The sequence below is a fragment of the Camelus dromedarius genome, chromosome 11 (assembly GCF_036321535.1).
Source record: "Camelus dromedarius isolate mCamDro1 chromosome 11, mCamDro1.pat, whole genome shotgun sequence".
Lineage (NCBI taxonomy): Eukaryota > Metazoa > Chordata > Mammalia > Artiodactyla > Camelidae > Camelus > Camelus dromedarius.
In genome coordinates this window covers 13275404-13289704 of record NC_087446.1, presented here as the reverse complement: position 1 = coordinate 13289704, position 14301 = coordinate 13275404, and the positions used below count along the sequence as shown (strand labels likewise).

The following is a 14301-nucleotide window of genomic DNA, read 5'->3' as shown; positions in this document are numbered from 1 at the left end:
AAAACAGAGATTAAAGGTACCATTTTGTGTAGTTGAAGAGCCAACTTATCGTATATACTGGAAGAAGTAACCTCAAAAACAGGCAATTCAGTCTAAGACTATTGTTCCTGAATACTTATTTTTCTTCCACTACTGGTAAAATGTGCTATTATTACTTTTCATTAAAAATCTTCTTTCATACAGACTGTCTTCCCCAACTAGAATATAAACTCCTCATGGACAGGGTTCATATCATATTCATCTTTGCATCTTCTGTCCTTAGCAGTCAGGAGGATATAAGAGGCACTCAATAAATGTTTAGTTGACCTGAATTAAATGGTGCTTTTAACTCAATTCAGCGTTCTAAAACACATTGTTCTTACCTAGTTTATCTTTTAGCAACTTAAAAAAAATCTCTCCTAAGTGCCCTCAACTCTAAATTAATGCACAATTGGTACTTGATAAGTAGTTACCAGATAGCTATCAAAGCCTCCCTTTTTTGCACAAGCCTAAACATGGGAAAACAAAATAAAAATAGAAAAAATAGTAAGGCTGAACTTAAAGCAAGGCAAGAATTAATTAAGCATGTCAAAAAGAATTGTTAACACAAATTCTACAATGAAAGTATGCATCTTTAACATCAAATAGTCTGATAAAAGATAGTATTATCACTGTTATGAGTAAGGTTAAACTTTGAAGATGACAGATTTTTGTTTTTTGCAAAGATCTGTAAAACTAACTATGGCCAAACAATATTTTCATAAACTATGCAGCTGGTGAAACAATACTCTAGAGAAGAGTACAAAAGCCAATAGAAATTTTTGTTTAATAGCATTTTAGAATTACTGATGACACAGGAACCCTCAAACACTGAATAAGTACTAAGAGAGGAAAACATTCCACCATAAATACAACTTGTCAATAGTAATAAGCAGGGTTTTAGAGACCCATACTTCATTGACAATTTATACACAAAGTATTTGTTAAAAACAATTAGAATGTGAAACAATACGGAAAGTGAAAAATTTAAATATATATTCAATGAACAATACTACAAGAATGCAGAAAGATGTGTCAAAGCCAAGAAGTATTATATGATTAGGAAACTCTCAAGGAGATGAGAATTTTGATAACTTTTTACAAAAATAACTTGTAAAAATCAAAAGAGCAGTAAAATCATAAAAGAAATACTAATAAGTCTAAATAAAAGCAAGAACTGGAGGTTATGGGATGAAGATTAAAACAGGAAATGTGCTAGTAACTTATTTTAATTCAGATTTTACAGAACTAGATAAAAAGAAAGTGGATTAAGTGGGAATGACGACAGCAACTAGATCATTTCACCTTACATTCTCCATTAAAGAAAAATTAGTAAACTAAAATGCTGTTTTTACAGTAAAGAAAGTCCTATATTATAGACATTAACCCTCATGTAAATTATCTGAACAGCTTTAAAATCCTAGTAAAATGGATAACTGTTCTTCATATTGTTACTGTAATTTGCATAGTAATCTATGCAATGAACGGTACAAAAAGAAGTGAAAAAGCACAACAGTTCATCTTCTGGTTTTAAATCCGAGGACATAACGTTATTTTCAAATACTAAATATGAAGTCTTTTAAAAAGTCTTTGGTCAGTAAGTCTCCAAAGACCAAAACTGAATTTCGGTTGAAAAATAACTTAACTAAAGCATAAATGAAGCAAGGCAGTAATGGTCAAACATGTCTTGAGTCCTATTCATAAGTACGGAGCTCTTATCACACAGGTGACCAGCCTCATTTAATAGACGAAGGACATATCAACAAAAATTTGCCAGGTGGCAACCTAAGAACAATCCTTTTCTAACAACAGCAACAAAAAGCAAACTGGTTTTCAAAAGAACATGTCTTTAGTTTGGGGGAGGGAGGGAGGTTTAAAGTTTTGATGTGTAACAGAAAGAGAAGCTTTGTTCAAAATATATGATGAAACACACTTATGAAACAGAAGCCAAGACTCAAGGAACAGAACGTTGAACATGAAAAGGCAAATTTGAAAATATCCAGAGAGAACAATTATACACAGTATCAATAAACATCTTACCTGTTCACAGTAAAAGGCTGTCGAGAAGGCTGCTGCTTTGGCATACATATTATGCTTGGCGAGCTTCTGTTGGGGCTACCTAACCCTGAACTGCTCATGCTATTTGTCCTGCTAGGAATTCCAATGCCCTGACCAACCTGGGAGTGGTTCATCATATTCCTAGGATTCATAGGCAAAATACCCCTGAAAAAGAAGTCCATTATACTAAATAAGCTCTCTACAATCACTCATTAAAATTCTCTGTAAATAATCAATTTGCCTAACCCTAGAACCTCAAATATACTTTCAAATTGCATTCCTAATTTTTATTCATTTAATTATTTTGTCTGGTCATTTGAAAAGAAAAAAAGCTCTCTGAAAAGTCAAAGTAAGCAAACCAACAAGAACGGGCTAATTATAGAGGAACTTAATATAAGGCGGTATCGAAGATGAGAGAACTACTGGTGGGACTACGACATAAAACATGTATTTCACACATATCTAGAAGAATTTCATTCCAAATGTACGTCATTCTATCATCTTCACATAAATATGCATCATTTTGTAATCTGTTTTATTTTATTCTCACTAGAGCAATGGATGTGTGGTGAGGGAGCAATCATCAGAATTATCTGAGGAGTGTTTTGAAATTGCACATCCTCCTCAGAGAAAGAGAGCTGCCTTTTGAAAAAAACTTCCCAGGTGGTGATTAACCCTAGATTCCCACCCCAGCTGATAACCAGTATGCTAGCTGCAAGATAAAAACATCTTACACTATACTTATCAATTTGCAATGAAATAAAATGAGCATAGGGTATCAACTTTCTTTTCCTCAGTAAAAGGCACTGAACCAGAAAATCAAATAATTAGTTAACCTTATTAAAAACCTAAAAAAGCTTGCTTACTCTACAAAGATACATTTTGAGAAATATTCTGGTCCATCAATAAATACCTGCTTGGAGATGGAGGCGTGTGAAGTGACATTGTTGGTACCCCTGTTGTTGGCGTGACGTGGCTCGGTAACTGAGTGCCTTGTGATAAGCTGCGATTTAACTGAGGGGTATTGTTGCTCATCCCCCTCATTGGAAGGCCTAGTGCACCTATTAAAAAAATTCAGAAGAAGGAAATTCATTGCCATCAGGAATGAAATTGTCATCCATCTTCTGGAGTTGGCAATTTAAAACATTTAAAAATGACCTAACGTAATATAGTATGCAAATTTTAAATGGAAATATTCAATTCGCTCCAAATGGACTCTGATTTTATTAACAAAAATATGTTTTAGTCTGAAATTTAATATTATGAATTTTCATACTGCTTCCATTATTTCTATCTTTCCTATTTCTTCTTTGCTTTCATATTTCTATCTTTTCATATTTCTATTTTACAATAAACTACATCTGCCAATGACTGTAACAAATTAGATGACTTATGTTTCAATAAAAAACATTTTGTACAAATATGCCTTTAAGAAATTTGCAATCTTGTGTGTTTTTATGTTTTAAATCATAACTGAGGTATACAGACGTTTAGCCCCACTTTGCTAAGTAGTTTTAGTTTTTATATGATCCTTTTAAAATGCACTTTAAAGAAAGTCTCTTTACTATTATTTACACATACATACTTCTGAACATTACAATTTTTACAAACCCAACATAAAATGTTAGCAACTGTTAAAAACTCAACCTGATATAAGAGACAAGAATATATAACATTTTAAATTCAAAGTACAATGAGCTTCTATTTAACTAGTACTTCTGGGGCCAGATGTGGGGATGGATGTGTTCCAATATGTGTATTTCTTAAAGACTACTGAGGAGTTTACCACTCAGAAATAAAACATTTAAAAAAAACATAACCAGTTGGGGTAAACATTATTTCTTGCCCTGCATTAATATGAAACATATATTATTATTTTCTTAATGATTCAGAATAATTATCATGGATATTTAATGTTCTAGATACAGTTTTCCCCTTTGTATCCTGCAAGGTGAGGATGTCCAGCTATAACTTATGTTGTCATAACTGCCTATGGAAGCCAATATGCCTCCTGGCCCCACCTTCCTTAACCACACTTTTTGGTGCTTTCTGTTTCTAGTCTGTGTAATGGCACACCGGTCAACCAAACTTATTCTGAATTGGAAGTTAAATAAAAGTGATAATATGGAATGAGAGTTAATGAGTAAGTAGAGGACTTTAGCACTAGGGTTTTAAAGTGACTCCCTCCCCCATTTTGGGTCTAATCTGGGGTCCAAGAATTACAAAGACCTGAATATTCTGAAACTATGACCTCCAAAAAACTGGCATCTACATATGCGCTGAATGTTTCCCTTCAAATATCCTTGCAAATTTCTCTTTTCGCATAACAGTGTACCACCTTCTAACATAGGGATACCAGTGGATCACAAAGATTTCACTGGAATCTGCCAGCCTGAATAAAGCCAATAAATCAAACTCAATATAGCTACCATATTCTATGTATACCCCTTTTCACTCATGTTCCATGAAGACTTGAGCTTGGTTCTGCATTTCTTTTAAGTTATATAAAGGGAACTGGCTTAGATTCTATGTTGATTTAGTCATTATATGTATGCCTGGTCACTACAAGTTTTGAGACTATGAATATACCACTAGCTGCAGCCACTTTCTCTGAATTTGCGGCAAAATAAGGAAGAATAAGGAATTAAAAATCAGCCTATATAGATTTCTTCAGAAGGTATCAGTCTTTTCCTTTTCTCAAACACCCTGGTGTTCTCCTAAGGCCCTCCAGATGCTCCCATTATGAACCACCAACGTGATACTTTTCACATCACTTATTCAACAAACATTTATTGAGTGCCTACCATGTCAAGCACGGTGCTAGTTGCTGGGGATACAGCACTGATCAACACAGAAAAAGCTTCTACCCTCAGGGAGCTTACATACTTCTCCCTCAATATGCTGTCCTAAAGTCACCTACAGCTGCAAATTTCCCACTGGAATGTGTTTCTCACAGTTACTGACCAAGAAACATTATACAATTTTAGAACCAGAAGGGACCTTAAAAAATCACCCAATTCAGTGTTCTCATTTTACAGATGAGGAATCTGAGCCTCAAATAAGTTAACTGACTTCTCCAAGGTGACACAAAGAACCAAGACTAGAATTTAGATTTCTTAACTCTTAGTGTTCTTAACAGCAGCTCTATGGCCGCCCAATGAAACACTAAATGAGCACCCCTGTGAGTACTCAAGGGTGAGCTGTAATACCTTTTATCTATTCTTTCTCTTGCTTTCTTTTTCTGAATGTTTACTTCTCTTTGAACTTCTAAACCAACATTTCTTCTCTTCCCTCCATTTTCTTTCTTCTCTTCTCTATACCTGTCAAGTTTTCTTCTCCAGATTTACGTTTCCTTCCTATCCCACTCTCTCTACACTCTCATCATTATAAATAAACATACATGTTCCGAAAACCTAGTACATTTCAGCTCTTTTCTAATAATCAATAAGCCCTTCTAAAGACTCATGGGATTTGTTTACTCCAACCCTTCATATATCTATTATTCTGTGATGTATAATGAAAATTTATAACTTCAGAAATATTTGAGATTGGAGATTATCTGAACATTAGCAAAAAATTTTTGGAGAAGGAAACAAGAATGCGTAAGGTAGTTTATTTAGTCGATTAGGGATTGGCACACTTGAATTAATTTATATAGTGAAGAGTAGAGAAAGACAGTATGAAACAAAGAACTCAAGGGTTCACATTTACTTCTATTTTTCCTTTAATACTTTTGTTTTCATAAAAACAGCTAATAAATTCTAGAGGTCTGAGTTGAATTTTGTTGAACTAGGTGGATATGAAAAAAATCAAAAGGAGAGAAAAATGCATCAATTTCAAACTGGATCATCAACCCCCTGAATACTTAAAAATCAAGTTATTTCAAATTCAGTTTAAAAACTGAATTCCTTTAGAATGTGTAGACATAATACCTTTGAACAGGAACAGAAAAAGATTTATTTAGGAAAGAAAGTACAGTAAGTCGTTAAATCAGAGTTGCCTGAATCAAATTATTACAACTAGGTAGGGTCAAGGGAGGGAAAAACTTACTTTTACTAGTATAATTAGAAATACCACAGAAAATCACCTCTAAAATACTATGTCAAAAAGAAAACACGTTAAGCTGAACAGAAAAAAAGGGGGAATAAAAAGCCAGCTCATTTAAAAAAAATCTGGCATGAAATAACAAGTAAAAAATATAAATATGAATGCATGAACTTGTATATTGTAAGGGCAGAAGAATTAACATTTATCAAGCACTTAAGAACTATATGTCAAGCACTATCATACTTCATCTCCTTATAAAATATTTTAGAGAAGGTATTTATCCACTTTTTACAGACAAGGATTAAAAAATGAACAAAAAGCAGTTTAAAAGCAGTAAAAAAGGTTATAGCTCTGAAGCAAATTTTTCCTTCAATTGGACAAAATGATAGTAAAGGATAATGTAATATTAGAAGGAATACATGAACACATCCTAAGTAGATTCCTATTTCTTATTTGGCAGGGTGCTGAACAAAGAATGAATTCTTTATTGATCATTTTTCAGAAATCCAAAAAAAATGACCTAAGAAATGTTTCCATGAATTATTTCCATTGCACAAAATGATTAACAGCACATCCCTTAAAGACTTATAGCATGATATGCCTTCCTTTATTCAGTCTTTTGATAAAGATAAACAGTATTAATAATAGAAGTTATAAGAAAAAAAGAAAAAAACAGCAACCAAATTCTTGAATACTCATACTTAAATTAAGTCTCCTGAAATCTTTAAGGAGAAGGGAGAAAATTCCTAATTGTTGTAAGAAAGCTTCAAGTATCCCCTTTTCCATTCCCAAACCAAATAGCTTTTCCTAAACTCACTGTCCTGCCCACACTTAAAGGGCAACCATCTTCTAACCTCCAACCTGTCCTCATGTCTTCTTACCTCCAACCTGTCCTGCACTTAGCTGGTTAATCTTTACTGTAACACTATTTCATTATGCAATTTCCTTCATTAAAAACAAAGGATTTTAGAGATAGAAAAGTCTCCAGAGATCATCCAACTAAGTTACAGATGAAGATCATCCAACTTAATTATAGATGAACTAACATCAGGCATTAAATGACTTGCCCAAGATCACAAATAATGAAGAATAAAAACAAGGATCAAATTTCTTGACTCATTTCAATCCCTTTCTTCAATCAGTCACACTTTCCACCTCTTACCCTAGTTGCTGACTTTTGCATTACCTGGGATACTTTAATATCTGGGTCCCATGCCCAGAAATTGTGACTTAGTCTGGGTCTGGACAACTCATGGGCAATGGGATTTTTCAAACTCTTCAGGTGTTTCTAGTCGGGTAGCCAGGGTTGAGAACCATTGATCTGTGGTTAAATCCAATCACAGTTTTAGTCTTTCATATGATCTGTTAGAATGCAAAAGATTCTTCTAATCTTTATCTTTCCCATTTTATTGAGATGTAACTGACATATAACTCTTCTAGTCAATCTTAATATTTTACTCACCCCAACACAAACTCTTTTTACATATCACATATTTGACTTACAATTTTCTTTATTCTTTCCCCAGACCCTTTCCCAGTATCTGCCCCTGCATCTTTAATCATATCCTTCTCCCCACCTAGAATACTTTCCTCCTCTTGTTCTACAGAGATACACAAGACTATTAATAAAAACAAAAACCAAAAAACAGAAACAAAAACAAAACTAAAACAGAACTGCTAAGATCAAGGTGTTTTCATAGTTTATGTATAGCATATTTGGGTGTATGTGGGAGGGATTATTAACTCAAACATGAAAGGAGAAAGAATTTGGGATCAGAAAATGTTTCCTGGAGGATACTGTATATGAACTGAATAATGAAAGAGATCTAGCCAGACATTTGGTGGTGGTGATGAGAAGTCAGGTGGGTAAAAAATGCCACAACAGTTCAGTCTGAGAAAAAAGCAAGATATACGAAAAGGAGAACAAGTGATATGCCTGGAGGAGGAGTGGGCTTGCTTCTGGGAACTAAGGATGATGATGAATGTGGCTTCAACATCCTCAACTATGAGAAGCTGCTGCTATGTTAGAACCAGTTGAGAGTTTGGAACATCTGGCTGCATCTTTACAGCAGCTGGCACTCTACCTGTCGAATAGCTGTGTGAATCTCCTACGTATACTTTGTAATCCTTCTCCTCAACCTAAGTTTGCATGATAGATTAGTGGCACCCTTTCACAAAGTTATGCAGGTCTCAAACCTTAGAGATCATCCTTGATCCCTTTCTTTCTGTCATATCCCACATCCCCAGATCATATCAGCTGTATGTCTAAAATACCCCAAATCTAACCACTTCTCAATACTTCCACCACTAGTCCAAGTGATCCTGTTTTCTTGCCTGGACCACTGCAGTAGTCCAGGAGTCTTGTCTTTCTTTCTTGTCACTTGTCCCCTTCCCCACCCAGTCCATTTTCTACATAGCAAAGTGATCTTTTAACAATGAAACTGTATTTTAAAATCCTTCCCATTAAACTTAGAATAAATCCAAATTCTTTTCCAAATCTTCACAGGACTCCACAATCTGACACTTGCTACTACATTATCTGGCCTTCTCATTTGTCCCTTAACACATTAAGTGCATTCCTTTATTCTCATGAGTAACGATGTTTGCAATTGCTATCGTCTGTACCTGAAGAGCTCTCCCCTAGATATTTTCAAGAACTTGTACTTCCCAACATTCTGGTTTCCATTCAAATACTACCTCCTCAGAGACAGTCTCTCTGCCTGCTCCAAAACTATTAAATCCCACCCACTCATCCATTAATCTGACAATTTTTATAGTTCTTATTACCAGAATTACATTATTTATTTGCTAAATGTCTGCATGCTTATTCTGTCTTCTTTCATTAAAACATAAGTTCCATGAAAGCAGGAACTTTGTTGTTTGCCATACTCTTCAATCCTGGAGTAAGTCTTCACTCATGGTAGGTATTCAATATATAATACAATAGTGAATAAATCCTATCATAATGCTTTAGTCAGCAGGCTCTAGGAATCAGAGGATTTAACATTTGTAGTTTCTATTATGTGCAAATGGCCCCCTAGGGCCATGACATTCAGTAAGTAATACGCAGCATCAAAGTTTCAAAGAAACTGCTGTTCTCAACTCACGTTCATTCACATAGTTAAACTTACAAAGTAATACAATCCTGGCTCTACTACTTACTATCTTGGGCAAGTCCCTTAACCTTTATGGGGTTATTGTGAAGATTAAATGAGTTCATATTCATATAAAGTATTTAAAATAGCACCTGACACACAGTAAATAGTGAATAACTAGTAACTTATGGGGATGAGGATGGTGAAACTTGCCTAGGAAAAGAAAGTCAACAGGTGGTCCTAAAAGTGAAGATAAAACAAAATAGTAATGAAGTAATGGTATTCACTTGTAAATAGTTGTTTTCTGGGGAAAACTGTATGCTACAGCTGTGTTCTTGAACTTGGAAAGTAGCAAAGACCTTGAGAGATATCCCACAAACTTGTGAAGATTTGTTCCTCTTGGCCAAAGCCAATGTTTATAGCCTAAGAGGTTTCCTTTGCTTTGATAAACTAGATCGCTCCCAAATCTATCCCACACTGTAGATGTCATTCCCACTACTGAAACCACCTTACCCAGAGTCTCTTCAAGACCAATGTCAAACACGACCTCATTTATAAATCCTATCCTGACCATTCTTCTAGGTACATTATTACTCCCGCATCTGAAATATCCAGAAAACGCTGTACTTCTTCCTCTACTTTGTAGTAAAATAACCTGTGTATTTATCCTACTTGATTATATATAAGGATTGTAACCTTTCTTACCATGCATTCAACAAATATTTACTGAGTACAGAGTGTACTGCCATGTACAGAGTACAATGAAGACATGTAATAAATACAGTAACACTACAGGAGTATGTGCACTGTACAGAGATGGCATGAGAGACAATGAGCTCTTCTACCACACATCTGCCGTATCCAGCATGATGCAATGTATATGGCAGGCACTCAGTAACTATCTGCTAAACTCAATTCCTACCTCCTTTTTGAAGCTTCCCCATACCACTGTAGCTCCCTGTGCTTTTATCTCCCATCAACAAGCCTGTCCATACCATTCAACATTTAACCTGTTATTTAATATTTTGCATACAGATATGTCTTGATCTCTCCAACTATATAACGTGTGCTTCTAGAGAGCAAGAACTCCCAGGGCATTCAGTATTCATTCAAGTATTTGTTAAACGATCCTACTACTCGCTGAAAGTCACCAAAATGTGTCACGTGTCTAACTATACTGTCAACAGCATTACTTCTGAACCACTCCAACTGTCTTCTGATCTTCCGCAAAACAAGTAGCCTTCATTTAGGTATTCTTCAAATAGGAGGCCAAAAAGATGTTGAAAGCGTAAGACTATGCCACTGCTCTCAAGCCAGGAATCCAGATTCCAGAAAAGTTTATTTCCTTTCCTAGCTAAATGTCTGGGTCCTCTGAGAATTCAGATACAAATGTGTATAATGGATTCATCCAGGCAGCTAGTGAACCTATGGCCCTTGGTAATAGGCATATAAGAAGCACTCAGTAAAACAGTAGTTTCCTTTTTCACAAATAACCCAGGGCCCTAAATCCTGTTGGTAAGAAAAAGTCAACAACAACTATACTACCACTTAATTTCAACGCATTAAATACCCAGGGGAATTAATTCCTGGTTCCCTGTACATTCCAATCTAGCACACAGGTTCAAGGAGCCCAGGGGTCTTTAAACCTAGATGATATACCTAAAATCTCACACACACATTCAAAGAAGACAAGTAGAGAACACCAAGCAACTTGAATGCAAGATTCCATTCACTGGCTTCTACAGTTCTCACTTGAAGCACAGGAGTCACATAAACCCTTGGATGAAAAGTTACTTACATATCTGGATACAACTTTACGATATTAGAACCCATGATCACACAAGCCCCTAGTCCAGCATTTTCTCTCTAATCACCAAGAACACAAAACAATAGCATATCTTCATCTTAATGGCTCAAATTTCTACCGAACTTTGCCAATCTGAATGCAGAGTTCATGGTGGTATTCAATACACTTCGGAGGCAAAAGAACTTTTAGTTACATCAAACCCAATGCACAATTACGACTAGTTGCCACAAGAATAACATCATTAATCTATACCCATCTACTTATTCCTTCTATCTCCCCACCCTTTATTAAGGTCAGCCCCTCAAGTTTTATCTTTCTACTTACTTCTACTACTGAAACCCTGAGCCTCAAGTCCCACATGGCAGCCAGTGTTCTCTCTGGCCCAAGGTGTGTGTTCAAACTACTCAGCAACTAAAAGACCTACTTGGCCCCGTCGGGTCTATCCTAACAGGGACTAGAAATTCAGACTCTGCCCCTACCCCCTCACTGTCACCCCTCTGCCACTAGCTGTGGCTTCTAGATCTGTACCCTGGAAAGGAATAACTGTACTCTGACTTGAGATATTTCAGTTCCAGTTGATCTAAGGTTCCTTTTTCTGTAAGCTAACACTTACAATGTCAGTTAAAAGAGTGAGCCATGCATTAAAAATACTGGTTCACCAATGCTACAGTAATACAGCCATTTAATATAATAAACTCCAACAGGAAACATATGTCATATATGACTTCTTTTTAAACTAATAAGTACCTTAAAATACTATTTCTAATGGAAATAACTTTGCTCATTTATTAATCTCTGTATATCCTTAACCATTAGCACAATCATTTACACAAATTAAAAAGTCAATAAATGTCTACCATACCAACAAAATAACTCCTATTTCAAATCTAACCCATTCTGTATCTTAGCCCAATTATAATTTTACATTTGTAGGTTAAAAAAATTCGATCAGTTTTTTTAAAGTCCATATAGCTGATTATATTGTGAGATAATTCCATTCTCCTTCATTAAATAACACTGGCTTCTCAAATATAATTTTTCTCCATTCCATTATTCACTTTCTGCTATAATGGGCTTTAAAAAGAAAACAAAGTTAAGTTCTTGGCAGTTACTCTACAGAAGTAAAGGACAGCTTTAAAATAACTAGGTATTTCCAAAGTAAAGGTTACAAGAAAGGTGAAAACAATAGGTTTTAAACTAAAACAGTCCAAACAAAACAAATCTTTAGCTAATAAAACTCCCTCAATAAGTAGGGTAAGTATTTGTGGATGAATAAGCAATGCATTTTTTTATGTAATAAAATGCTTTAAAAATGTCTACTTAACTAGAGGAAAATTGCTAATATCTATAAGCAATTAATTTTATTTACTAAATCTACAGTAACAAAACTGTGTTTCATAGCAAAAGAGGAAGATCACAAAGATGGTGAGGAAAAAAACAGATGGTAACTATATTTGTCTAATAAAATAAGTTTTCTCCCCCTACTAAACTTCAAAATAAAATTGAAGGGTAAAGTGGTATGACAAACTATTCTGATACCTATCAAAACCTTGCTTTTTGTTATGCTGGGAAAGAGTTCCGAATCAAATAACCGATTTTTATTTGAAGCTGGTTAAATTACTTGGTCATCAAATTGTTTCCTTCAGGTATCTTCTTATTCTGTAATCTCTGATGGGAACTTACACCCCTTTTAACACTCCCCTTCCACCACAGAGATGAGATCAGCAGTCTCTGACATTAACAGAGATGACAAAATTTTATTGATATATAACAGCTTGGAAAATTAATTTGAAAAATGGGAAGATTTTATCATTTAGTTTTATAAAAATTTTATGTCATAATAATAGATAACATTTATTGAGCGCTTACTATGCGCCAGGCACTGTGCTAAGCGCTATAAAAGTATGACAATATATAAAAAGAAATAAAACCTTATATATGGAAAAAGCATTGAACTGTGAGTCAAAAACATAGACTCTATACCCAGACTGAGCTATAGTAAAAGAAGAAGTATTTGCTAAACAAAGGGAACAGTTCACAAACTGCTAGGTAATGGGCTTACAATAATAAAAGGCCAAAAAACACAAACAAACAAAACAACCTACTTAACTGACCAAACAAAAAACCTTTAACTTCCCCTAACTGAAACACAGAGGATGTCAACTTTTTAATTTGTTTAGCAAATCTTCTTCAAAAATACTGCAAAGGAACATACTGATACAAAAGATGCAAAAATAAACTTCAATCTACCCTACACCCAAATAATTTTGAATTAGAAATGTCTGATACAATGAGGTTTTGCTATGTAAGTGAAATAAGGAGAACTGAAAATTAAGTATCCTTCCTTTTAAGCCTTAGAATAAACCCACGAGGGCAGCATTGGTTGTTCTTTATTTGGTAGTTTTTTTTTTTCCTTTAAATAAAGTATTCCAAAATAAATACAAAATTCTTACTTTGTTGCCCGTATAAACTTGCCCCAAACTGAGACAGCTGACCTGATGTAGATGGTGATGCCAGCATCTAGAAACAAATTAATTATATTAGAGCATAAAGAAAGTACACAGAGCATTGCATTTACACTTTACAAATCTGTAGAACACATCATAATACATGAGAGTCAAATCCACAGTTCTCAATCTTCAGAAAAATATAAAACAAACACTGCATAATAAAATCCATGTTACTTATTAAGAGCATATCACAATTGGGCGATATCAAACTGTGCAAATAAAATTAATTCCGATTACTACAAAGTTTTTTTTTTCTTCAATTTACTCTAAATGAAACTACAACAGCATCATGTCTTCACTTAAAAACAAACTTGGCTAACAAATACATGAACACAATACCTCAAAAAGTCAGTCTTTCTATAAATTTATAAGTGAAGTTTCTTGATTCTTAAATAATATATTAAGCTAAATTCTAAATTCAGTTTATTGAAGTTAAAAATAAAATTGTCTAAATAGAATTTTATATTTTATAATAGTTCCTGATTTTTATATAGAAATGTGTATCAAATAGGTAGAAAAATCTAACAAACGTACACATGACCATATAATAAACAGACGGTACAATACCAAAGGATAAGCCACAAATACTTACAAACATGTAAGACATGGTACACAACGTACATTGCATGTACACTGTATGTACATTCACAGCATTTGTGTACAATGCCTTTCAATTTATTGCGTCATCTTTTTTTCCTTTAGAACAAGTTCTTTCAGGGTATTTATATTCATGGAACATGATATATTCATTTTTTATTTTCTCACA

At 34.4% G+C, this 14301-nt stretch overlaps 1 protein-coding gene across 7 annotated transcripts in view; it reads right to left on the bottom strand.

Annotated features, from left to right (window-relative positions):
* The window catches only part of CNOT2 (CCR4-NOT transcription complex subunit 2), a 104901-nt gene that overhangs the window by 19748 nt on the left and 70852 nt on the right, over window positions 1–14301 (bottom strand). For 4 of the 7 annotated variants that reach the window (XM_010986394.3, XM_064491532.1, XM_010986393.3 and 1 more), the window contains 3 exons: window positions 13479–13545; window positions 2990–3137; window positions 2059–2241 (listed from right to left, as the gene is read on the bottom strand). In XM_010986394.3, the coding sequence (XP_010984696.1) occupies window positions 2059–2241; window positions 2990–3137; window positions 13479–13545 (398 nt within the window). The remainder of the gene's footprint in view (window positions 1–2058; window positions 2242–2989; window positions 3138–13478; window positions 13546–14301) is intronic. The other 3 variants (XM_031463128.2, XM_031463129.2, XM_010986396.3) reach the window with 3 other exon arrangements.